At 38.7% G+C, this 25175-nt stretch overlaps 1 protein-coding gene across 1 annotated transcript in view; it reads left to right on the plus strand.

The window, feature by feature from the left end:
• Positions 1-25175, plus strand: part of NRK (Nik related kinase) — a gene marked incomplete at its 5' end in the record, with an annotated part of 219759 nt that overhangs the window by 153072 nt on the left and 41512 nt on the right. The window contains 6 exons of the mRNA XM_080652342.1: positions 728-782; positions 8769-8847; positions 9910-10085; positions 12344-12407; positions 12801-13971; positions 18602-18709. Of these exons, the coding sequence (XP_080508468.1) occupies positions 728-782; positions 8769-8847; positions 9910-10085; positions 12344-12407; positions 12801-13971; positions 18602-18709 (1653 nt within the window). The remainder of the gene's footprint in view (positions 1-727; positions 783-8768; positions 8848-9909; positions 10086-12343; positions 12408-12800; positions 13972-18601; positions 18710-25175) is intronic.

Consider the following 25175-nt stretch of genomic DNA (forward strand, 5'->3'; position numbering starts at 1 on the left):
TTTTCACAACATTAATTATTTTTAATTTTTAGCCCCATATAACTGAAAGAAAGCTTAAACTTAGACCATCACAACAACCCTTTGAAGCTAAGATATCTGTAAACTGATGCTCTAATAATTTAATTAACTTTATTAGTGTAGCCACACAATGTACTTCTAGCCCCTGTGATATTTCATCATTAGAAAAACAAAATACAATTAATAGCATTAAGGATAATTTCCTAGAAAATTATTGAATATAATTTCTTAGAATTATAATTCCACACTCAACTTATTATATTCAAGGAACTTCTTAAAGTGTATATATATACTAGTATACCCATATATATAAGTTTATTAATATATGTACCAATTTTATGAAATTGAGCCACAGAGAGTTAAATAGTTTACCTAAGATTGCACATTTAGTAAGTAGATTTATGTGATAGGATTTCTTTACTACAAATTCCTTTTGGTATTTCAGTTAAGGTAATAATAGCAATATATCCATCATGGTTCTTCTTATACTTAAACCCATCCAATATCAACTGTTGTGTAGAACAATATTAGCTGGTCACAAGTTCAGATAATGTCTCTCTGTAGCAACAGACTATAGAAAATCCATAAAATGGATCTGGCATTGACACCACCTACTACCACTCCCCCAGTCAAAGAGTATTTTGAGACTCTAAATACTGTAAGTTTTTTATTTTTAACTGACTATTTGGGGTCATCTTTTCCTTTGCAGAGTGATGTGTGGTCCGTGGGAATCACTGCTATTGAAATGGCTGAAGGGGCTCCTCGTGAGTAAAAATATTTGATGTTTGTTAAAAGTTAGGAAAACATATTGTTCAAATCTGCCACTTTGAGTATGTACCAGTCAGCTTATACTGGCCACACAGGTGCCACATTATATGCCAAACTATAATGGTAGCCTTTTCAGTGATTACTGAATGTTTAGTCAAAATGGCCAGATATGGCTATAAAAAGAGATTTTCCTTTTCTCTTTTATGTATCTCACTAGAGGCCCGGTGCATGAAATTCATGCACAGGGGGGTGTGTCCCTCAGCCCAACCTGCGCCCTCTCCAATCTGGGACCCCTCGAGGGATGTCTGACTGCCCGTTTAGGCCTGATCCAGGTAGGATCAGGCCTAAATGGACAGTCGGGCATCCCTCTCACAACCCAGGACTGCTGGTTCCCAACTGCTCACCTGCCTGCCTTCCTGATTGCCCCTAACCACTTCTGCCTGTCAGCCTGATCACCCCCTAACCACTCCCCTGCCAGCCTGATTGATGCCTAACTGCTCCCCTGCCAGCCTGTTTACCCCTAACTGCCCTCCCCTGCAGGCCTGGTCACCCCTAGCTGCCCTCTCCAGCAGGCCTGGTCCCCCCAACTTCCCTCCTCTGCTGGCCTGGTCACCCACAGCTGCCCTCCCTTGCAGACCTGGTCCCTCCCAACTGCCCTCCCCTGCTGGCCATATTGTGACGGCCATCTTTTGTCCATATGGGGGCAGTCATTTTTGACCACATGGGGGCAGCCATCTTGTGTGTTGTAGTGATGGTCAATTTGCATACTATTCTTTTATTAGATAAGATTAGATAGGATAGTGGCCTGGTGCATGGGTGGGGGCTGGCTGGTTTGCCCTGAAAGGTGTTCCAGATCAGGGCAGGGGTTCCCTTGGAGCGTGGGGTGGCCTGGGCGAGGGGCCTGTGGTGGTTTGCAGGCTGGCCACACTCCCCCGGTGACCCAAGTGGAGGCCCTGGTATCTGGGATTTATTTATCTTCTATAATTGAAACTTTGTAGCCTTGAGTGGAGGCCTGGGCCCGCCAGGGCAGGTGGAAAGCTTGGCTTCCTCCATTGCCAGGGAAACCCAAGCCTCCTGTTCTCTCCGTGGCCGCAGCCATCTTGGTTGGGTTAATTTGCATACTCGCTCCTGATTGGCTGGTGTGTGTGGCTTGTGGGTGTAGCGGAGATACGGTCAATTTGCATATTACTCTTTTATTAGATAGGATTTTAGGCTGATTGAGTATTCTTTCAATTTAGCCTCAATAGTATTTGGTCCTGGCAGTCCTCACCCACCTGAAATAAGGGCATTTCAATAAATATTAACTGATGGAATATTTAGGTTCCAGAACAATTACAGTCACACACTATTATTACTTCAGACAGTGACAGTTGAGAAAATCTTCCAGTGGTTGGTTGAAATTAAGCCAATACTCCACAATGTTGGAAAGTAAGCTTCCCCCCCACACACACACTTTGGAGTCAGTCCAGCTTACCTTTGGTACCTTCTTTTAGCCATTCAGTTACACTTAAGATCTCAGAAGGTTCCATTTCCTTTTGTTTCCCTTTCTTCCCATCATTTAAATGACCTATCAGCATCCTGTTTCAGGACAATGCTTTCTGGTAGGAAAGTGAAAATGGCATGTAAATTTAGGTATACATTATTGACAGCCATCTAATGTATGGCCCCATAAACAGAGCATATTTGCTGTCCTAATTACCTAAACACAAAAATGTAAATAATAAATACATTCCTGGTATTGTTGGATGAGAAGTGAGAGAAATTCCTGGAGTATGTTTCAGAGGGGTCGGGGGACAGGATTGCTTTGCTTCTGACTCTCCAAGCAGATCCTATAGATTCCTCTGTTCCTGCATGCTCCCTCTGCACAATGTCCACACACCAAGCTTTATAAGTTTGGACTATCTTATTAATGTATTTCAAGGCCAATGGGAGCAAGTTCAAGGAGGTGCAATAGTCTTAATATAATTTTTAAGAATTGCTAGTGTCCCTCAGAATATCACAGTGGGGTCTTGGATTAAAACTGGGATAAATGTGGAGATCAGGTTTCTGACGCCTTTACTCTAGTGTCCAAAAAACTACAAAGTATCTATTTTGGGTAAGTAAAAAATAAATGATGGAAAAAACGATATATGCTACATATATAAAATTGAAATGAGATTGGGAAAATACATATTACTGTTCATCATCACTCAACTTTTTTTCTGTGAAAGGAACATGCTTAGATGATCTCTCTCTCTCTCTCTCTCTCTCTCTCTCTCTCTCTCTCTCTCTTTCTCTCTCTCTCTCTCCTCTCCACAATATGATATTTCATATGAGTATTGATGCATGTATTTGGTTAGGATTGATGACTGCATCAAGTAGTATATTTTTTCTATTGTTTCTGAGTGTTCCTCACCACTATCTTTTTAAAAATCTAGCTTTCTGCGTTTTATAGATTTGTACTTTTTAGTTCACCTTTTATGTTTCACTTTTTATTCTAAAGTATAAAATTATAGCAGAAAAAGGAGTAATGAGAAAACTTACAGAATGAGTGTAGAGAAGTTTTGCACAGAGTATACAAATGGCAAACCTCTTGTAAAAGACAAATGAGGACCAAAAGATTCTTAACTCTCAATGAGAAAAGATTTTAAATCTCAATGGACACAGACAATAGGGTGGTGGAGGCCTGGGGCTGGGGGTGGCCTATAAGGTCTCAATGGGAGAAAAAAAAGTGGGACATATGTAATACTTTCAACAATAAAGATTTTTTAAATAGAAAATAGGATCAGCATTCCTGTATAAATAATTGGAATGGTGCGACTTTTGGTCATGAGTAACTTGAAATAGCCACAATGCTAAAAAATTATTTTTCAACAGCCTGCTATATTGCTTGAAGTAATAACTTTGTATGGAAATTATCTTCATCGATTTAACAGCAGAAATCCTTCAGGTTATAGTTATCATCTCAGAGAGAATGACCTTCCGAAACAACAATTCTGTGATAATTGTCTCTGAGGTCTAGATAACAAAATTCCTTTCTTTCTTTGGTGAGTCTCTCCCAGAGAAGTAAATAGAGAGGGAGAAAAACCTCTTATTGAAAGGGTTCTATAGGGGCTCTCAGAGCAGAGAAGATAAGACTACAGTTCACTCAGACCTTCTTAAGTCCTTGAGTTCTGGGTAGGAATTCAAACAATGTGAAGATGTGAAGACCTTTAAACCAAGGCCAGAATATGGCTAATAGTTGTTCAAACATCAGAATATCATAGGTCAATATTGAATAGATGCAGTTCTTAGTTTCTTTGCTATTATTTGAAAATTAAATTGTTGTTTAATGAAGAGGTAGAATCAGGTTGACAGTTTATTGCAACTCTCCTTCCTTGTCAAGGATCTACACCAGCCAATTTACCTTAATCTAAATTATACCTTTCTCTATATTAGTATTCCCCTTGGTGTTGTAGAGATTATTTTTTTAAATATATTTTTATTGATTTTTTACAGAGAGGAAGGGAGAGGGATAGAGAGTTAGAAACATCGATGGGAGAGAAACATCTATCAGCTGCCTCCTGCACACCTCCTACTGGGGATGTGGCCGCAACCAAGGTACACGCCCTTGACTGGAATCGAACCTGGGAACCTTCAGTCTGCAGGCCGATGCTCTATCCACTGAGCCAAACCGGTCAGGGCTAGAGATTATTTTTAATATTGTCATCCATATTTGTTTACAGTCCTACTTCTCTTTCTTGTAGTGTCCCCTCTTTACACACAGATCAATGTTTACATTATTGTCTCGTGACTCAAAAAATTTTTTTAATTTCTTTATTGATTAAGGTATTACATATGTGTCCTTATTCTCCCATTACCCCCCACCTCCCATTCATGCCGCCACCCCCCTGTTGTCTGTGTCCATTGATTAGGCTTATATGCATGTATATAAGTCCTTTGGTTGATTTCTCCCCCTTACCCTCACTGTCCCCTACCTTCCCTGACATTTGACGTTCTGATTGATGTTTCTCTGTCTCTGAATCTATTTTTGTTCATCAGTTTATGTTGTTCATTATATTCCACAAATAAGTGAGGTCATGCGATATTTATCTTTCTCTGCCTGGCTTATTTCACTTAGCATAATGCTCTCCATCTACATCCATGTTGTTGCAAATGGTAAGAACTCCTTCCTTTTTACCACAGTATTCCATTGTGTAGATTTACCACAGTTTTCTAATCCACTCATCTGCTGATGGGCACTTAGGCTGTTTCCAAATCTTAGCTATGGTGAATTGTGCTGCTATGAACATAGGGGTGCATATATCCTTTCTGATTCGTGTTTCTAGTTTCTTGGGATATATTCCTAGAAGTGGGATTACTGGGTCAAATGGGAGTTCCATTTTTAGTTTTTTGAGGAAACTCCATACTGTTCTCCACAGTGGCTGCACCAGTCTGCATTCCCACCAGCAGTGCACGAGGGTTCCTTTTTCTCCGCATCCTCGTCAGCACTTGTCGTGACTCAAATTTAATATTGTCCCATTAAGATACCAATTTCTTAAGTATTCAAAAGTTTTCTTCAGATCTCAACATATTGTGAGAATAAACCACATTATCAAATCAATTCAAATTGCTCCCAGTTAAATGTTTCCAACCCATCAATAGATGTATTTTTAAAGGAGGTTTGCTATTTCAAAGCAATGTTCTTGTAATAGTGAAATGTAGGCACTGTTAAATGATATGGTGTGAAGAGGTATTTATTATTTATTAGCATTCCTAAAATTAGACCATATAGGAAACTTCCACAATTGCTGTTTGATATAGCTTTTTTTTAAACCACCCTATGCTCTATTCTTTTGTGGACTTCTCCTTTCCCTTAATGAAAACCTACAAAGTCTATGCCTTAACTCTTGACTCCTAAAGATATTGTTAGTTGACTAAATTATGCTCAGCTGTTAATAAATGACAACTGCTTGATATTGTACAAACTCATTTGCAATGTGTTTAAGGGATAGAATCTGATGACTGATTGGACATAGTAAAGGAATGAAGACAGTCAAATATGACCCTGATCTTTTGAGCTCGGAGTTAATTCTGCCCTCAATTAGAAACCTGCACTTTCTTTAATTTATACCCATGTAATTGAAACAAAGCATGACCTTTGAACAATTGCCTTTATATCACTCTAATGAAATTGCTGTAGCAGGCTTTTTTTCTACTGTTATGAGAGACCAGTTTGACATTGTAATTTTTCTGGAGATGTATTTTGGAAGAGAAAAGATGACTTTAAAGTGGCATTAATATCAAATTATCCTAATATTAATGACACACTTGAAGTGTTAGGTGAAATTTACACTATGGTTCTCCTTTGGGAATTTTTTACATTGCCAGATTTCTTTAATCAAAACATAAGAGGAAATAAGTGAAGTGAAACACATATTTAAACACTTATAGGAAAGTGCAGAATTCTCAAACCAATGAGGTAATGAATTTGTATAGCACATATTGGAATAGGTTTTTCTTTGTAGGGCTGTGTGTCTGAAAAAGAGAATGAAAGTCCAATGATTTAGCACAGACTCGAATTGCCAGATAGTTAAAATCTTTATGATAATATCAATAGCTTATATTTATTAAGTGCCTAATCTGTGCTAGACACTTATACTTGTAGGTGGCCATTTAATCCTCACTGCAACTCCCTGAAGGAATTCTTGATATATTTCCTGTTTCTCCAATGGAAAAAAAATGAGGCAAAGATAGGTTAAGTAATTTTCCCAAGATCACAAAGGCTGAGCTATAAATTGAACCTAGGCCATCTTACTCTAGAAAGTGTGTTCTTAACAGTTAATTACACTATATCTACCTCTTTTCGTAGGACTGTCAACTTCTAAAACAGATTCTCCTCATCTTTTTATTTATTTATTTATTTATTTTAAACTTTTACTCATCCTTTTTTTTTATTATTATTTTATTGATATTTCACAGAGAGTAGGGAGAGGGATAGAGAGCTAGAAACATCGATGAGAGAGAGACATCGATCAGCTGCCTCCTGCACACCCCCCACTGGGAATGTGCCCGCAACCAAGGTACATGCCCTTGACCGGAATCGAACCCGGGACCCTTCAGTCCACAGGCCGACGCTCTATCCACTGAGCCAAACCGGTTTTGGCTCTCCTCATCTTTTTATACTAATAAATCATCCTTATACATTATTTTTCTTAACTAATAGCCTGATTGACTTTTTCATTTTATAATTACATATTCCAATTTTATAACTATAGATAGCTGCAGTACAAAAACACAAAAGAGTGCTTTGTCTCCTCCACTTTTGCTTTCCTTCTAAAGATATGTTGTCAATAACATATTTCAAACATATTATCGAGTGTAATTTATTATTTATTTGTCACAACTGGCAATAATGAACCTTTAGGATCTTATATAAAGGACTATTTGTGTTAAAGTGAGCTTTTCGTGAACTTCATATGCTTAGAATTCCTTCTTGAATGAGGAGTGTGCTCTGTAGTTACCTTTCTTATTCATTCTATTTTTATTTTATTTATTAATTGATTAGGATGACATTGGTCAACATGAACATATAGGTTTCAGGTGTGGGTTCCTATGTTACAAGATCTTTATCACACAAAGTCAAATCTTCTCCTGTCACCTTATATTAGGACCCAGTCCCCCCAACCTGCTTCCCTCTGGCAACTACCCACTGCTGTTTGTGTTCATGAGTTTTAGTTTTATATCCCACATATGAGTGAAATAATATGGTTCTTAGCTTTTCTGACTGACTTATTTTATTTAGCATAATGTTCTCAAGGTCCATCCATGTTGTTGCAAATGGCAGTATTTCATCCTATATTATAACTGCATAGAACTCCACTGTGTATATGTACCACATCTTCTTTATCCAATCCTCTCTGGCAGGACACTTAGGTTGTTTCCATGTCTCCATCCCATGAATAATCCTGCAATGAACATAGTGGTGCATATATCTTTGTGAATACATGATTTTGAGTTTTTCAGATATACCTGGTATACCCAGGAGTGGGATTGCTGGGTCATATGGTAGCTTTATTCTTAATTTTGTGAGGAATTGCCAGACTGCTTTCCATAGTGGTTATACCAGTCTACATTACCACCAGCAGTGAATGAAGGTTCCCCCTTTTCCGTAACCTCTCTAACACTTGTTAGTGCTTTTCTTGTTGATAATGGCCACTCTAACAGCTATAAGGGGGTATCTCACTGTAGTTTTGATTTGCATTTCCCTAATGGCCAGTGAGGTTGAACATCTTTTCATATATCTATTGGCTGTTCATATGTCTTCTTGGGAGAGCTGTACTTTCAGGTCCTCTGCCCACTTTTGGATTAAATTGTTTGTTTGGTCTTGAGTTTTACGAGTTCTTTATATATTTTGGAAATTAACCTTTGTTGGAGGAGCTATTGTTCACAAATATCATCTCCCATTTGGTTGACTGCCTCTTTGTTTTGTTGTCAGTTTCATTTGCTGTGCAGAAGCTTTTTAGTTTGATATAGTCCCATTCATTTATTTTTGCCTTTATTTCCCCTACCTTTAGGTTCAAGTTCATAAATGTTCTCTACGACCCAGGTCCATAAGTTTGGTACCCATATTTTCTTCTATGTATCTTATTGTTTTGAGTCTTATATATTTAGGTCTTTGATTCATTTTGAATTAATTTTTGTACATGGGACAAACTGTAATCCAGTCTCATTCAATTGCATATGGCTTTCCAGTTTTCCCTGCACCACTTATTGAAGAGACTATCTTTACTCCAATGTGCATTTCTGGCTCCTTTGTCAAAAATTATCTGTCCATATACATGTGGTTTTATAGCTGGCTCTCTATTCTGTTCCATTGATCTGTGTGTCTGTTCTCTACCAATACCATGCTGTTTTGATTGTCATAGCTCTTTAGTATAATTTGAAGTCAGGTAGCATGACACCTCTTACTTCGTTCTTTTTTCTCAGTCATTCATTCTAAACTTATTTATTTTCCTTTGCAGCGCTGTGTAACCTTCAGCCCTTGGAAGCCCTCTTTGTAATTTTGCGGGAATCTGCTCCCAAAGTCAAATCCAGTGGATGGTAAAAATCAATGACCTAATTTCCCAAACACATTAACTTGGTATTTTTTATTTAGCAGAGAAATGTTAATTCATTTGGTCAGTCCTGCTTCAACATCTTTGTTCAACAATATTTCCTAAAATTCAATACCTTAAGTGTGGTGTCTAAATGACTAGTTTTCTTTAAAAAGTAGCTAACCAACTATAAATAAGTAATACCATCCAGAATATATTATGATGACATTATAGTACTGACATTAATGGCATATTCCATTGTTTCTCCAGTAATGGGATATACCTATGGAAATCACTTGTAACATTTCTCACTGTGCTTAGATAGGCAGTCAGTGATTATGATATATATAGCCCAGTTGCTTGGCCCATTCATTAAGCTAAACACCCACAGACCTAGAAAAGAAGACTTGTTGTCCCAGGGTGCTACAAGCCAACTAAACTTGGAAATCCTTTTCAGTGAAACTTATTGATCTAGTACTTGACATTCTTGCTTATTAGTATTGCTTGCCATGGTAGAAGTGATGACTGTGATTTGATCACTAACATTCTTGATTGTGATTCAATTTAACCATTCCCACAGATACAGGCTTTCTGGGCACATCTGATTTCATGGGTCATTTTATAAAGTTAGCCTCAATAACACCTCTTTTGGTGGATCATTATATCTAAACCTCTGTATTTCCATATAGTCAAGTGAAGCATTCAGATTTCAAAGTGTGACTGCTGTGGGCTGACAAATCTAGTCTCATGGTCTACATTTATTACATTAACCACTTAATTGCTGTTCTACTACATGACTTTTTACCATGTACACACTTCTGAACTCACTGAAGTTTCTACTATTATTTGGGTAGAAAATGCCAATAACTGATCTCTTCTGAGGTTTGAATGGCATTACTTTATAATGTATATTGTCAAGCTGCAGGATATTTAGCAATTAAAAAGACAATTATAGTGATAGGCAACTGTTTCCACAAATATGAACTTCATAGTGGCATGTGGGTGGGCATGTGGATGGGTGTGGCAGGCCTGAGAATGCCCTTTTATCTCTTTGACTCATGTCTTTTAGGTCCCGCAAGTTCCACAATTTCATGGAAAAATGCATGATAAAAAATTTTCTATTTCGTCCCACTTCTGCAAATATGCTTCATCATCCATTTGTTCGGAATATAAAACATGAAGGACATGTTGTTGAGTCACTAAAGAAACATCTTACTGGAATCATTAAAAAGAGACAGAAAAAAGGTAGAATATATGAACTTTCATTTCACTGGAATGACTATTTAGATGAAAGTGGAACTTATTCTTTTTTTCCCCAGGAAAAATGTCTTCTTTTTTATTTAAATTAGGTTGAAAGTAAAAATTTTGAGGCCCTCAGTACTTAGTTTTTCTACTAATGTGCCATGTGTGCTTAATTCATTATCTCTGGCTGTTACAACTGGCAAGTGTTCATATTTACAGAACTTGAAAGCCTCAGGAAGAATTTTGGGATGTGCCAATTTTATTTTTTTAACTCCTAACTAAAGAAATAAAGTAAATAAAAAAAGCTATATAATACTTGGATTCTTTGGCTGACATATTAATTAACTCCAATGAGATAAATGGCTTTGTAATTAACCATTTATTGACTTTTAATTTTGAAGTCTGTGCACCATACAAAGTTTGTTTTATGTTCTAATATCCAACTATAAAATATAATTAAAGGAACTATTTGTACAAATAAAAGGAAGCTTCTATATATTAATACCAAAAATGGCAGGATGGATTATTATCAAATCCAGAGGAAACGACTTAGGAAGTTCTACCTTATAGATTGTATGGGAAATTCTAGACTTAATTTGAGGCACCATAGACAAAGTTGGGAGTGGTTATAGAGTGGGAAAGGGGGAACCTGAAAAATATAGCACACATTTTCAAATTAGCTTCAGGATTTATTTCAGTGTAACTTCTTTCATCTATCCTATATAATAAAAGCCTAATATACTAAGTGTCCAATCATCCAGTTGTCCGTTCAACCAATCAAAGCATAATATGCTATGCCGCTCAACCACTCGCTATAACATGCACTGACCACCAGGGGGCAGACAGTCGACTGGTCAACCAGTCGCTATGATGTGCACTGACCACCAGGGGGCAGACGCTCCAACTGGTAGGTTAGCTTGCTACTGGGGTCCAGCAGATCGGGACTGAGCAAGATGGGCTGGACATGCCCTGGAATCCTCCCATGGTCTCTCCCTGGGTGGCCAACCTCCCATGTCCCTCCTCGGCACTGGTTGTGAACTGGTGGGGTCCCTTGGCCTGGCCTGTGCTCTCTTGCAATCCGGAACCCCTTGGTGGATGTTGGAGAGCTGGTTTCAGCCCAATCGCACAGGCCTGGCCAAGGGACCCTACTGTTACACAAATTCGTGCACTGGTCTTCTAGTATATGCTATTTTGGAGCGAGAAGCAACAAGAGTTAATTTATTTAGCCATGGTGGAGAATTCATTGGATAAGCATTACAAATTCCAGCCAGTCTCAAATGGGTGCATGAAGACCACACATCTACTTGATTTGCTAAATTCCATAGTTGCAAGTTTTCCGTATTGTTAACTACAGGAAAAGTCACATTCATATGAAGATTATATGGAAGATATACACTGAGTGGCCAGATTATTATGATCTCTGAATGCATAATAGTCTGGCCACTCAGTGTACTTCTCTTGAGTACCTCATTTATTTGATATCAAAGATACTATAAATCATGCACCTGATCAGTTTTCCCCTTTGCACTGGCTGATAGAAAGCTCAGGGCAAATAGGTGGTTGATCTCCAGCAAAAGTCTAGAATACTTTTGGTACCAATTTGACATACAAATACACTGAGTGGCCAGATGATTATGTGTTCAGAGATCATAATAATCTGGCCACTCAGTGTAAATATAGTTGCCCTAAACACTTTAACATAGCTTTAAAAAAACAAACGTATTTGTTTGGGTCTATATTTCAGTTCAGCACAGCTGACAGGAAAAAAGCTGAACTTTTCAATGCATTAAGTATGAAACCCAGAATTTAGATTTTTAACCTTCTCCTTGAAAAGACCTAAGATCTTTATCCTCATTTTCAATCCTCTTTGAAAGGACCAAAAATAGGTATGGGTCCAAGTTATCAAGTCCTTAAATCTAGAGCACACACCTATAAGCCATGTTCACCAACCTAGAGTTTCTCTTGTTCTTTTCTCCCTTTGTCTTTCTCAATTCTTTCTCTTTAGAATTGTAGCAAATTGCTAAATTTTCTTTCCTATTACCAGAGAAATTAGTCTGTATGGAACAGCTGCACTGTAGTATAAAAGTAGACCCAAGAACCTGGATATTGGCTACATAACCAACCAGATGTGATTTGAAGGGTTACCTTCTTGTTGTCCTTTTAAATTCACTCAACATCCTGAGCAATAAAGGGTGAAAGTTGGATAAGCTGGATTACATTAATCTCTGCTGATTGTTATGCTTTTTTTCTTTAATAAAAAGGAATTCCTCTGATCTTTGAAAGAGAAGAAGCTATTAAGGAGCAGTACACCACAAGAAAATTCAGGTATGTTAGACAAGTTACATATGGGATTTGATGTTAGCAATTCACTTAAGACAGTTGATTTCCATACTGTTTTATTTGACTCAGAAAAACTTAATCTTTTCTCATACAACAAAAAAACAAATCTATATTTTCAAGAGATATTTATGTGAAAATGTTGAAAAAATGTTTGATTACTATTAAAAGATTCCTTAATATCTGACAATAGAATACTCAAGTATATTTAGTAATACAAATAATAATTTGGACATTACAGGAATTATTCAAGAAAGATTTACTAAAACTATCTTTGGTTCGGAAAATATTTATCTTTTAAAGTAAAAACATTTCCCCTGAATGGCTTCTCTCCACTGACAATTCTAATTGTATGGCAAACATTTGTATGTTTATTTCTAGAGGACATTGTTGTACCCATGAACTTCTGAGACTGCCAACCAGCAGTAGATGCAGACCACTTAGAGTCCTGCATGGAGAACCCTCTCAACCAAGGTGGTTACCTGATCGAGAAGAGCCACAGGTCCAGGCACTTCAGCATCCACAGGGAGCAGCCAGGGTGTTCAAGCCACTACAGGCTCAGAACAATGCATCTAGATCTCTTCAGGGGCAAGCCCAGCCATCTCAGAGACTACAAGGGGCGGCTCAGGTGTTCATGCCACTACAGGCTCATATTAAGGCTAAAACATCTAGGCCCCTACAGATGCAGATTAAAGCACCTCCCCAACTACGGAGGGCAGCCTGGATGCTCATGCCACTACAGGCTCAGGTTAAGGTACCTAGGTCTCTACAGCTACAGGCCCAGGTACCCAAAGACCAGAAAGCTCAGGCTCAGCCCCAAGCATCAGAAGAGCCACAGGATCTGGACCGGGTACCAGAGGAATTTCAGGGGCAAAATCAGGTACCTGAACAACAACAAAGGCAAGTTCAAGCCCCTGGACAACAGCAAGGGCAGAACCGGGTACCTGAACAGCAACTGGAGCAGAATCAGGTACCTGAACAGCCAGAGGTACAGGAACAGGCTGCTGAGCCTACACAGGCAGAGACTGAGGCAGAGGAACTAGAGTCATTACATGTACATGCCCAAGTGTTCTTGCCTCTACTGTCACAGAACCACCATGTGCTGTTTCCACTACATTTGGATACCCAGGTGCTCATTCCAGTAGAGGGACAAACCAAAGAGTCACATCAGGCACAGGCCTGGGCACTAGAGCCCCCACAGGGCGTTGGCTCAATTCAAGCACTGATAGAGGGACTATCAAGAAACTTACTTCGAGCACCAAACTCACATAACTCAAAGCCACTTGGTCCACTGCAAACCCTGATGGAAAACCTGTCATCAAACATGTTTTACTTTCAACCAGAAAAGGCACAGAAGAAGAAAAAATCAAAGGTTTCTAGTCTAAGGCAAGCACTAGCAAAAAGATTATCACCAAAGAAGTTCCGGGCAAAGTTATCACAGAGACCTGAAGAGCTTGAGCTCTCAGATTTAGAAGCCTACAGGCAAAGGCGCCAACGCAGATGGGAAGATATCTTTAATCAACACACGGAAGAATTGAGACAAATTGCAAGTGTAAGAGATTTTAATATTTTTACTTAGTGAAATATGAAGAGAAAATATGCTAGCTCACACTTATGTTTTCTCTCTGTAAAACCAAATGAAATAAATATTCCTGTGTCCCAGAGAAGATTAGCTAAATAGTTTGTGCTTCAAATAAATGATCCTGAAATTTCCAGATAATTTTCACTTAATTTGAGAAAGTAAAATTTGCTTGAATGATCCAGGTAATTGCTTAATATCCCTGTGGAAATATAACTTTAATTATTAGTTTACTACCTATTATTCCCTTAACTAATAAAGAGACATCATACGTATGCATATTTAAAATTACTAGTTGGATATTTTTTAACTTTATTTTTATTGTTGGCACTATTACAGATGTCCCCATCCCCACTACCCCTTACCCACCTCCACCCAGCCCTCATCCCTCCTTCCCTCTGAACAACACCACCCTTTTGTCTGTGTTTATGGGTTATGCATTAGTTGGAACTTTAAAATTACTTTCAAAGTTCAAACTTTGCAATACTTATATAACTTTTATTAACCAATATCACCCCAGTAAATTCAATAAAAATTTTTAAAAAGCTTTCCAATATTATGTATTAAAAATAAACAACAAAAACAAATTAAAAAAAAAACAAATTTGGTTTCATTCCTCAAACTTTTTTTTTTCATTCCTCTAATGTCTCAGTTAGTTTATTTGCTTTTTCTTTCCATGGAGTGATTAACTGTACCATTTAAGTGAATTGCACTATTTTTTGTGCTTCAGGGTGTTTAACTCAAGCTTAAAACAAGAAGGAAAATCAGTTTCTAAAGCATTTTGCATACAGTTACCATATGTATGACTTATCTCCCTAATTTTCCACCAATTTTACATCATTAATTAATTAAGTGGCTGCATCGAATATGACACATTGCAAATTTGTCTCTGCACTCTTTCAAAATGTGGGACACATTATCTTAAACTCTTTACCTTATTTTGGAATAGTCAAAAAACTTTGTTCTTTCAAAATTGTCTAATATAAGTGGATATAATTTGGCCAGAGTTGATGAATTCAATGTGACAAATCTGATTTGACAATGAAGGGTTTGTGAGCTTCCTAAGCAAATTAATGAGGTCAACAAGATTAGAAGATCATTTGTTTTCTAATACTTCAAAGCATGTATTTACATAAAAGAAATCATTGTGAGGTTCCTAAATTAAACCCTGGTATCAAAACCCATTTAATCCTATCTAATAAAAGAGTACTATGCAAATTGACCATACCTCCACTACACCCACAAGCCACGCCCACCAGCCAATCAGGAGGGAGTATGCAACTTAACGCAACCAAAAAGGCTGCGGCCATGGAGCTGCAGCAAGCAGGAGGCTTGGGTTTCCCCGGCAATGGGGACCAGGCCTACACTCAAGGCTAAAAAGTTTCAATTATAGAAAATAAATAAATCCCAACAAAAATGGCAGCAGCCACAGAGCTGGAGAGAGCAGGAGGCTTGAGTTGCCCCTGGCAATGGAGGAAGCCAAACTTCTGCAGCCCTGGCCTGCCTTGGCCTCTGCTACAAAGTTTCAATTATAGAAGATAAATAAATCCCAGCAAAAATGGCTGTGGCCACGGAGTGAGCAGGAGGCTTGGCTCCACTCAAGGCTACAAAGTTTCAATTATAGAAGATAAATAAACCCCAGATACCCGGGCTTCTGCTTGGGTCACCAGGGGGCGTGGCTGGCCTGCAAACCACCACAGGCCTCTCGCCCAGGCCACCCCACGCCCCAAGGGAACCCCCACCCTGATTCGGGACACCCTTCAGGGCAAACCAGCTAGCCCCCACCCCCCACCCGTGCACCAGGCCTCTATCCTATCTAATAAAAGAGTAATTTGCAAATTGACCATCACTCCAACACACAAGATGGCTGCCCCCATGTGGTCAAAGATGGCTGCCCCCATGTGGACACAAGATGGCCACGACAAGATGGCCAGCAGGGGAGGGCAGTTGGGAGGGACCAGGTCTGCAAGGGAGGGCAGTTGTGGGTGATGAGGCCAGCAGGGGAGGGCAGTTGGGAGGAACCAGGCCTGCAAGGGAGGGCAGTTAGGGGCAATCAGGCTGGCAGGGGAGCAGTTAGGCATCAATCAGGCTGGCAGGGGAGTGGTTAGGGGGTGATCAGGCTGGCAGGCAGAAGCGGTTAGGGGCAATCAGGAAGGCAAGCAGGCAAGCATTTGGGAGCCAGCAGTCCTGGATTGTGAGAGGGATGTCCGACTGCCCGTTTAGGCCCGATCCTACCTGGATTGGGCCTAAACAGGCAGTCGGACATCCCTTGAGGGGTCCCAGATTGGAGAGGGTGCAGGCTGGGCTGAGGGATACACACCCCCATGCATGAATTTCGTGCACCATGCCTCTCGTCTAATAATAATTAATGTAGTAATTAAAAATGAACATTGTCTGAATGTCTGGTTAAGGGAGTCTTTTGCTTTGTGCCCATGAGCCAATTTAACAAATGTTATTTCCCTGACATATTTACCATGAAAAAAATTAAAAGCGGCAAGAGAAGAAAGACCCAAAAGGGGAAATGGATATCTAATACCCCCAAAATGGGAGATAGGGAGAAAAAGAAACCAGATAGTAAAGAGAAGATATGAGTTCAGAATGGTGATATTTGTCCTGAAATTGGGGCATTTAAAATGCTAATGACCAGTTAAACACAAGTATCACATGATCTCATTCATATGTGGAATCTAAAGAACAAAATAAGCTGATGAACTAAATAGATCCAGAGACATAGAAGCATGGAACAGACTGTTGAATCTCAGAGGGAAGGCTGGGGGGTAGGGGTGGGAATAGATTAACTAATGAATTTATATGCACATATGCATAAGCCATGGACACAGACAATACTGTGATGAAGGCCTGGGGCAAAGGGTGGAAGTGGGCTAGAAGGGGTCAATGGGGGTTGGGGAGAAGGGGACGTCTGTAATACTTTCAACAATAAAGATAAATTTAAAACAAACGAACAAAAATAAATAAAATGCTCATGACTATTCTCAATGAGCCCTAGTAACAACTGAATCTAATGGGTTTCACATTTGTGAAAAAAAAACTTTTATGCATCCTTGCAAAACTCTTAGTATTAGTACCATGCACATATTTATTGTAATATAATGTTTTAAATATATATGGGAGAAACCACTCTAAAAATGAAAGAAAAAATTAATAGGTAACAGTTACTAATCTCATGAGCCTATGATCTTGTACGGGCATTCCTATCTTTATGTGTACATTATTGATACTGTAGTCAAAGTCATAGGTCTTTTGAAATACCTGAAAATGTATTAGCACTCAGAGACATATGTAAGTGCTTCAACTCACCAGAAGCAAAGAAAACACATTTTTATTACTCTGTTTGAATAGAAGAAATAATATTGACTGGCTTAAATGGGGAAACAGAAACTTTTATAAAGTCCCAGGGCTCAATTAAGGAAAAATATTTGCACTGCTGTATTTCAGAACTTCTGTTGCACAAGAAGACCACACTTTACACTTATAAATGCATACAAAACATGACAGTTTGGGGTTATGAGTTAAGCTTGAAACCAGATATTTTTTTTAATTTATTGGGGCAACATTGGTTAATAGGATTATATAGATTTCAAGTATACATTTCTATGATACATGATCTGTATATTGCATTGTGTGCTCACCACCAGTGCACAGTTGAATCATCTTCCGTTACCATATATCTAGCTCCCTTTACCCTTTACTCACCCCCAACAACTTTCCCTCTGGTAACCACCATGCTATTGTCTGTGTCTATGAGTTTCAATTTTATATCTCACATATGAGTGAAATCATATGATTCTTAACTTTTTTTTTACTGACTTACTTTGCTTAGCATAATATTATCAAGTCCCAACCATCTTGTAACAAATGGCAATATTTCATCTTTCCTTATGACTGAACAGTATTCCATTGTATATACACTGAGTGGCCAGATTATTATGATCTCTGAACACATAATAATCTGGCCACTCAGTGTATAGCCTATATAATAAAAGGCTAATATGCAAATTGTCCCCTTGACCAGGATTTTGACCAGCAGGCAGGCTGGCCAACTGCCCATGTCCCCTCCCCCTGGCCAGGCTGGCTGGACCCCACCCATGCATGAATTCATGCACCGGGCCTTTAATATATATATACTGAGTGGCCAGATTATTATGCGTTCAGAGATCATAATAATCTGGCCACTCGGTGTATGTACCTCATCTTCTTTATCCAATCATCTATCAAAGGCCACTTTGGTTGTCTCCATGTCTTGGCCACTGTGAATAATGGTGCAAAGAAGATAAGGATACATACATCTTTGCAAATCTACAGACTCTTAATCTGGATCTAATAGGTGAGCTGAAAGTGGTCAATGGTCCTCCTGAAAATATATAGAGATGTGTGTCTGTATACCGTTTTCTATGGATAATCTGTAGCATTCCTTAGATTCTGAAAGAGACACAGAGCCAAAAACTAGTATAAGCTACTGGTTTAAATCAATTTTAATATTGGCAAATGATTAATTTATATTATGAATCAGGATGATGGAGTTGTTCCTATAATTTTCATTTTAACAGCAATTAAAATAATTATTTTCCTTTTATTTCAAAAGGACAAAGAAGATGAATCATCAGACAATGATGAAGTATTTCATTCAATTCAAGCTGAAGCCCAAATAGAACCATTGCAGCCATACATACCAAATCCTAAAGGAAATGAGGTAAATTTCTCAATATTAGCTGATATGACATTAATAAGTGCCTGGAACTGTGGTTCTTAAATGTTTTGGACTCAGGATCTTTTTATACTCTTAAAAAATTTCAGACCCCAAAAAACTTTTGTGTATGTGATTTGTGACATTCAATATTTAATGTATTAGAAATTAAAACAAAAGTTAAAATATTTATTAATTTATTTAAAAATAAAACTAAGAAACAATTTTTATTAAAAAATATGTTGTTTAGGTCAAAGTATATGAATAAAATCTGATTTCTCACATAAAGGTTGTTTGAAAGGGAAAATTTTATAGCTTTTTCATATAATTGTGGATATTCTTTGATAATACACAAACATTGGAAAAGTAGAATTTAAAACCATATTAATTAAATTTTGTATATTTGGTAACATTAAAATCTATTGATCTCTTATGTACTATGAATAGATGTTTTATTCATGTAGGATTTTGTAACATGTATTGTTCAGTTGGAAAATATTGGTTCACTATTTATGTAGGTCTTCCCAAATGTTTGCACATTATATTTTATTATACAACATCAAAACACAGCATTTGTTAGTATCACCATCACTTTCATAAGTGTTATTAGGTGTTGATAAGTTGTAAAATGCATGACGACAGATACTAGTTTACATTTTTATTTTTCATTGAATGCTCAATTTTATCATTGCTAACAAATAACAGTAGTTGTTTTTCCTTGAGTCGACAGGCTTATTTCATATATATATATATATATATATATATATATATATATGTATATATATATATATATATATATATATATACACACATACACACACACACACACACACACACACACACACACACTGAGTCGCCAGATTATTATGATCTCTGAACGCATAATAATCTGGCCACTCAGTATATACCCTATATAATAAAAGGCTAATATGCAAATTGTCCCCTTGACCAGGATTTTGACCAGCAGGCAGGCCGGCCAACACCCCATCTTTCCTCCCCATGGCCAGGCTGGCCGGACCCCACCCATGCACGAATTCATGCACCGGATCTCTAAAATATATATATATATATATATATATATATATATATATATATATATACTGAGTGGCCAGATTATTATGTATTCAGAGATCATAATAATCTGGCCACTCTGTGTTTGTGTGTGTGTATATATATATATATATGCCTAAGCAACCATCGCAACCGAATGCAAATGGACAACCGAACAGGCTGCATGGGGTGACTAGACTGGCAGGGGGGTTAGTGAGGGGCAACCAAATGACCGAGCAACAGGCTGCGTGGGACGACCAGGTTAGCAGGGGGGTCAGTGAGGGGTGACCAAATAACTGAACAGCAGGCTGTGTGGGGTGACCAGGCCCACAGGGGGGCAGTTGGGGGTGACCAGGCCAGCGGGGGGGGGGACAGTAAGGGGCAACCAGGCCAGCAGCGGGGGCAGGTAGGGGCTATCAGGCAGACAGGCAGGTGAGCAGTTAGGAGCCAGTGGTCCAGGATTGTGAGAGGGATGTCCGACTGCCGATTTAGGCCTGATCCTGATGCCGGATTGGAGAAGGTGCAGACTGGGCTGAGGGGAACCCCCCTTACACGAATTTTGTGCACCAGGCCTCTAGTTTTAAATAAAATGCCTGCTACATATCCAAGTTGAATAATCATAGTTTGTCTTGTCAGTCATTCTTTTAAGTAAAAATACTGCCTATAAAATTTGATTGTTCAGGTTATAACATTGATAATTGCCATGAATAAGTGCCTAAAACAGTGGTTCTTAAAGTCTTCAGTCTCAGGATCTCTTTTTTAAAAATAAAATAATTTAATTTTTCTTTCTGTTTTCTTTTTTAATGAATTTATTAGGGCAATATTGGTTAATAAATTTATACATGTTTCAGGTATACAATCCCACAATACATTATCTGCATATTATATCGTATGTTCACTACCTCAAGTTAAATCTCCTTTTATCACCATTTATCCTCCCTTTACCACCCCCTTCATCTACCTCCTCCACCCCTCTTTCCAGTGGTAATCACCATATTGTCGTCTGTGTCCATGAGTCTTTCATTTTTTCCTTGGCTTAATCCCTTCACCCTTCTCACCCAGCTGTACATATCTTTTTTCTTGATCATCTCTGTTCTGGATTGTAGCTTATGACAAGGTCCGGTTCATCTAATTTGTGGTTTATTTTCTTACCCTTTGGGGAATAATTAACTCCTGGTGTCCGGGTTGGCTTTTGTTTTTGCAGCTATATTAATAGCTGTATAGCACATGGTATTGCTGAGGCTCAAATTGCAATTTAAATTCATGTGCAGACAAAATTGTATCAACATTTCTAACAGCTAGCCATCTATAAATTTCTTGGTTACTAAGGATCATTAGGTGGATGGGTGAAAACTCAAAACTTCTTGCCTTACTGATAGTGGGCCGTAAGTTTCATTGTTGTTCTTAATCACCACAAAGGCCCCAGATTAATACATTTATTCATTCAGAATGCTTCACAATAGTCTACTATTCAATTATCCTTTTTAAATATGTTGTTTTTTCTGATACTAAGAGTCCTCTGAAGTGAGTATCCTATCTAATAAAAGAGTAATATGCAAATTAACCATCGCTCCACAATACCTACCAGCCATGCCCACCAGCCACACCCACCAGCCAATTAGAAGCGAATATGCAAATAAACCCAACCAAGATGGCTACAGCCACAGAGAGCAGGATGGAGGCTTGGGTTTCCCTGGCGATGGAGGAAGCCAAGCTTTCCGCCTGCCCTTGCTGGCCTAGGCCTCCACTCAAGGCTACAAAGTTTCAATGATAGAAGATACATAAACCCAAACAGAAATGGCGGCAGCCATGGAGCTGGAAAGAGCAGGAGGCTAGGGTTGCCCCCGGCGATGAAGGAAGCCAAGCTTTCTGCACACCCTGGCCAGCCCAGGCCTCCGCTTAAGGCTACAAAGTTTCAATTATAGAATATACATAAATCCCAATAGAAATGGCTTCCGCCACGGAGCAAGCAGAAGGCTTGGCTCTGCTCCAGGCTACAAAGTTTCAATTGTAGAAGATAAATAAACCCCAGATACCAGGGCCTCCGCTTGGGTCACCAGGGGGCGTGGCTGGCCTGCAAACCACCACAGGCCCCTCGCCCAGGCCGCCCCACGCCCCAAGGGAACCCCCACCCTGATCTGGGACATCCTTCAGGGCAAACCAGCTGGTCCCCACCCATGCACCAGGCCTCTATCCTATCTAATAAAAGAGTAATATGCAGATTGACCATCACTCCAACACACAAGATGGCTGCCCCCATGTGGTCAAAGATCCTGCCCCATGTGGACACAAGATGGCCACCACAAGATGGCCAGCAGGGGAGGGCAGTTGGGAGAGACCAGGCCTGCAAGGGAGGGCAGTTGTGGGCGATAAGGCCAGCAGGGGAGGGCAGTTGGGAGGGTCCAGGCCTGCAAGGGAGGGCAGTTGGGAGCAATCAAGCCTGCAGGGGAGGGCAGTTAGGGGTGACCAAGCCGGCAGAGGAGGGAAATTGGGGGAGACCAGGCCTGCAGGGAAAGGCAGTTGGGAGGGACCCAGGCCTGCAGGGCAGAGCAGTTAGGGGTGACCAGGCCTCCAGGGGAGGGCAGTTAGGGGTGACCAGGCCTCCAGGGGAGGGCAGTTAGGGGAAAACAGTCTGGCAGGGGAGCAGTTAGGCATCAATCAGGCTGGCAGGGGAGTGGTTAGGGGGTGATCAGGCTGGCAGGCAGAAGCAGTTAGGGGCAATCAGGAAGGTATGCAGGCGAGCAGTTGGGAGCCACAGTCCTGGATTGTGAGAGGGATGTCTCAGATTGGAGAGGGTGCAGGCTGGGCTGAGGGACACCCCCCTCCCCAGTGCACGAATTTCATGCACTGGGCCTCTAGTTGTTTTATAAATATTAACTAAACACAGGCAGAAGAAACATAAGCTGGATTGTACTATTTAGTTACAAGCAGCAATATAGCTCCCTCTATACCTTATAAAATGCTGATTTTACTCTTAATCTCAGATAATAATTATTACCTATAATATGATACCGAAGGAAAGAAATATAATGAGCTGTGTCTGATTGGTTTGTCTTAGTATATACTATTCCTACTAATCATTATCTTCTCCCATTTTTTAAGATCAAGTATAACCAATTCATATTAAACATTAACCTTTATTATTTTTGGCCTTTATCTCTTCTACTTAATTTTGGCCTCTGGTTTACTAGTGTCAATAAACTCTCTGAAATCAGATTCATGAATCAAGGGGCCTATCCTGGGTCAATATGATGCAAGCTATCAGAATTGAGTGTGGAAAAAGTTAGTCAGATGCTTATTCTGCATACTGCCAGATATGTGGTTGTATTTGGAAAAACTCATTAGCAAAACATGTGAACAATTGACATTTTTTTTTATTTCCTATCTGTCTGTGGTAGTGAAAAGACAAACTTGGTAAGTTAGTACACAGAGAAAAAAATAGTTTAGTAAGGTTAAGACAGTTTCTGGAAACTATAGAATGGTTTTTATCAGAATGAAAATGCCAGATTTTTTTCACATTGTAACACTTGAATTTTCCATTCTAAAGAATCTAGTCTGACTGCCTTGTTGAATATCAAAATTGCCTATTTTGGGGGAGTAGCTAAAAACTGTTTTTAGTATAAACACAGTGATATAAAACTAAATTAAATAAAGACACTACAAAGGAAGAAAATTACAGGCCAATATCCCTGATGAACACAGATGCTAAAATCCTCAACAAAATATTAGCAAATTGGATCCAGCAATATATTAAAAAGACCATACACCATGATCAAGTAAGATTTATTCTGGGGATGCAAGGCTGGTACAATATTTACAAATAAATAAATGTGATGCATCACACAAACAAAATGAAAGATAAAAATCACATGATCATATCAATAGATGCAGAAAAAACATTCAACAAAATCGAGCACCCTTTTTTTGATAAAAACTCTAAGCAAAGTGGGAATAGAGGCCATATATGACAAACCTACAGCCAACATACTACTCAATGGGCAAAAATTAAAAGAATTTCCCTTAGGAACAGGAACAACACAAGGATGTCTACTTTCACCACTCTTATTCAACATAGTAATGGAAGTCCTAGCCATAGCAATCAAGCAAGAAGAATAAATAAAGGGTATCCAAATTGGAAAGGAGGAAGTAAACCTGTCATTATTTGCAGATGACATGATATTGTATATAGAAAACCCTAAAGACTCACCAGGAAACTACTAGACTTAATAAATTAATTCAGCAAGTTGGCAGGACACAAAATCAACATTCTGAAATTGAATGCACTTTTATACACCAACAATGAATTCTCAGAAAGAGATACTAAACAGACAATCCCATTTATCATTGCAAAAACAAAAAAAGATACATAAGAATAAACTTAGCCAAGGAGGTAAAAGACCTGTACTTGGAAAACTATAGCACATTGAAAAAAGAAATAAAGGATGATACAAACAAATGGAAGCATATGCCATGTTCATGGATTGAAAGAACTAACATCATTAAAATGTCCATACTACCCAAAACAATCTATAGACTCAATGCAATCCCTATTAAATTACCAATGGCATACTTCACAGAACTAGAACAAATAATCCATAAATTTATATGGAATCATAAAAGACCCTGAATAGCTGCAGCAATCTTAAGAAAGAAGAACAAAGTTGGAGGTATCACAATACTGGATATCAAATTATACTATGAAACCATTGTAATCAAAACAGCCTGGTACTGGCACAAGAACAAGCTTATAGATCAATGGAACAGAACAGAGACCCCAGAAATTGACCCACACCATTATGGTCAATTAATATTTGACAAAGGATACAAGAACATACAATGGAGTAAAGACAGTATTTTCAACAAATGGTATGGGGAAAATTGGACAGATAGATGCAAAAAGATTAAACAAGACCACCAACTTACACCATACACAATAATAAGCTCAAAATTGATAAAATACTTAAATTTAAGCCATGAAACCATAAAAACCCTAGAGGAAAACATAGGCAGTAAAATCTCAGACATCTCACGTAGCAGAATATTTGCCAATACATCTCCTTGGGCAAGATAAACAAAGGAAAAAAATAAATAAATGGGACTACATCAAAATAAAGATTTCTTCACCACAAAAGAAACCACCTTAAAAATGAAAAAGGGAGCCCACTGTAAGGGAGAACATATTTGCCAATGATATATCTGGTAAGGGGTTAATCTCCAAAACATACAGAGTACTCATACAACTCAGCAAAAGGAAGACAAAAAATCCAATTAAAAAATGAGCAGGGGACCTGAATAGACACTTCTCCAAAGAGGTCATACAAATGGCCAAGAGACATATGGAAAAATGCTCAAAGTCACTAATCATCAAAGAAATGCAAATAAAAACCACAATGCGGTACCATCTCACACCTATCAGAATGGC

Source organism: Plecotus auritus, assembly GCF_963455305.1.
Source record: "Plecotus auritus genome assembly, chromosome: X".
Lineage (NCBI taxonomy): Eukaryota > Metazoa > Chordata > Mammalia > Chiroptera > Vespertilionidae > Plecotus > Plecotus auritus.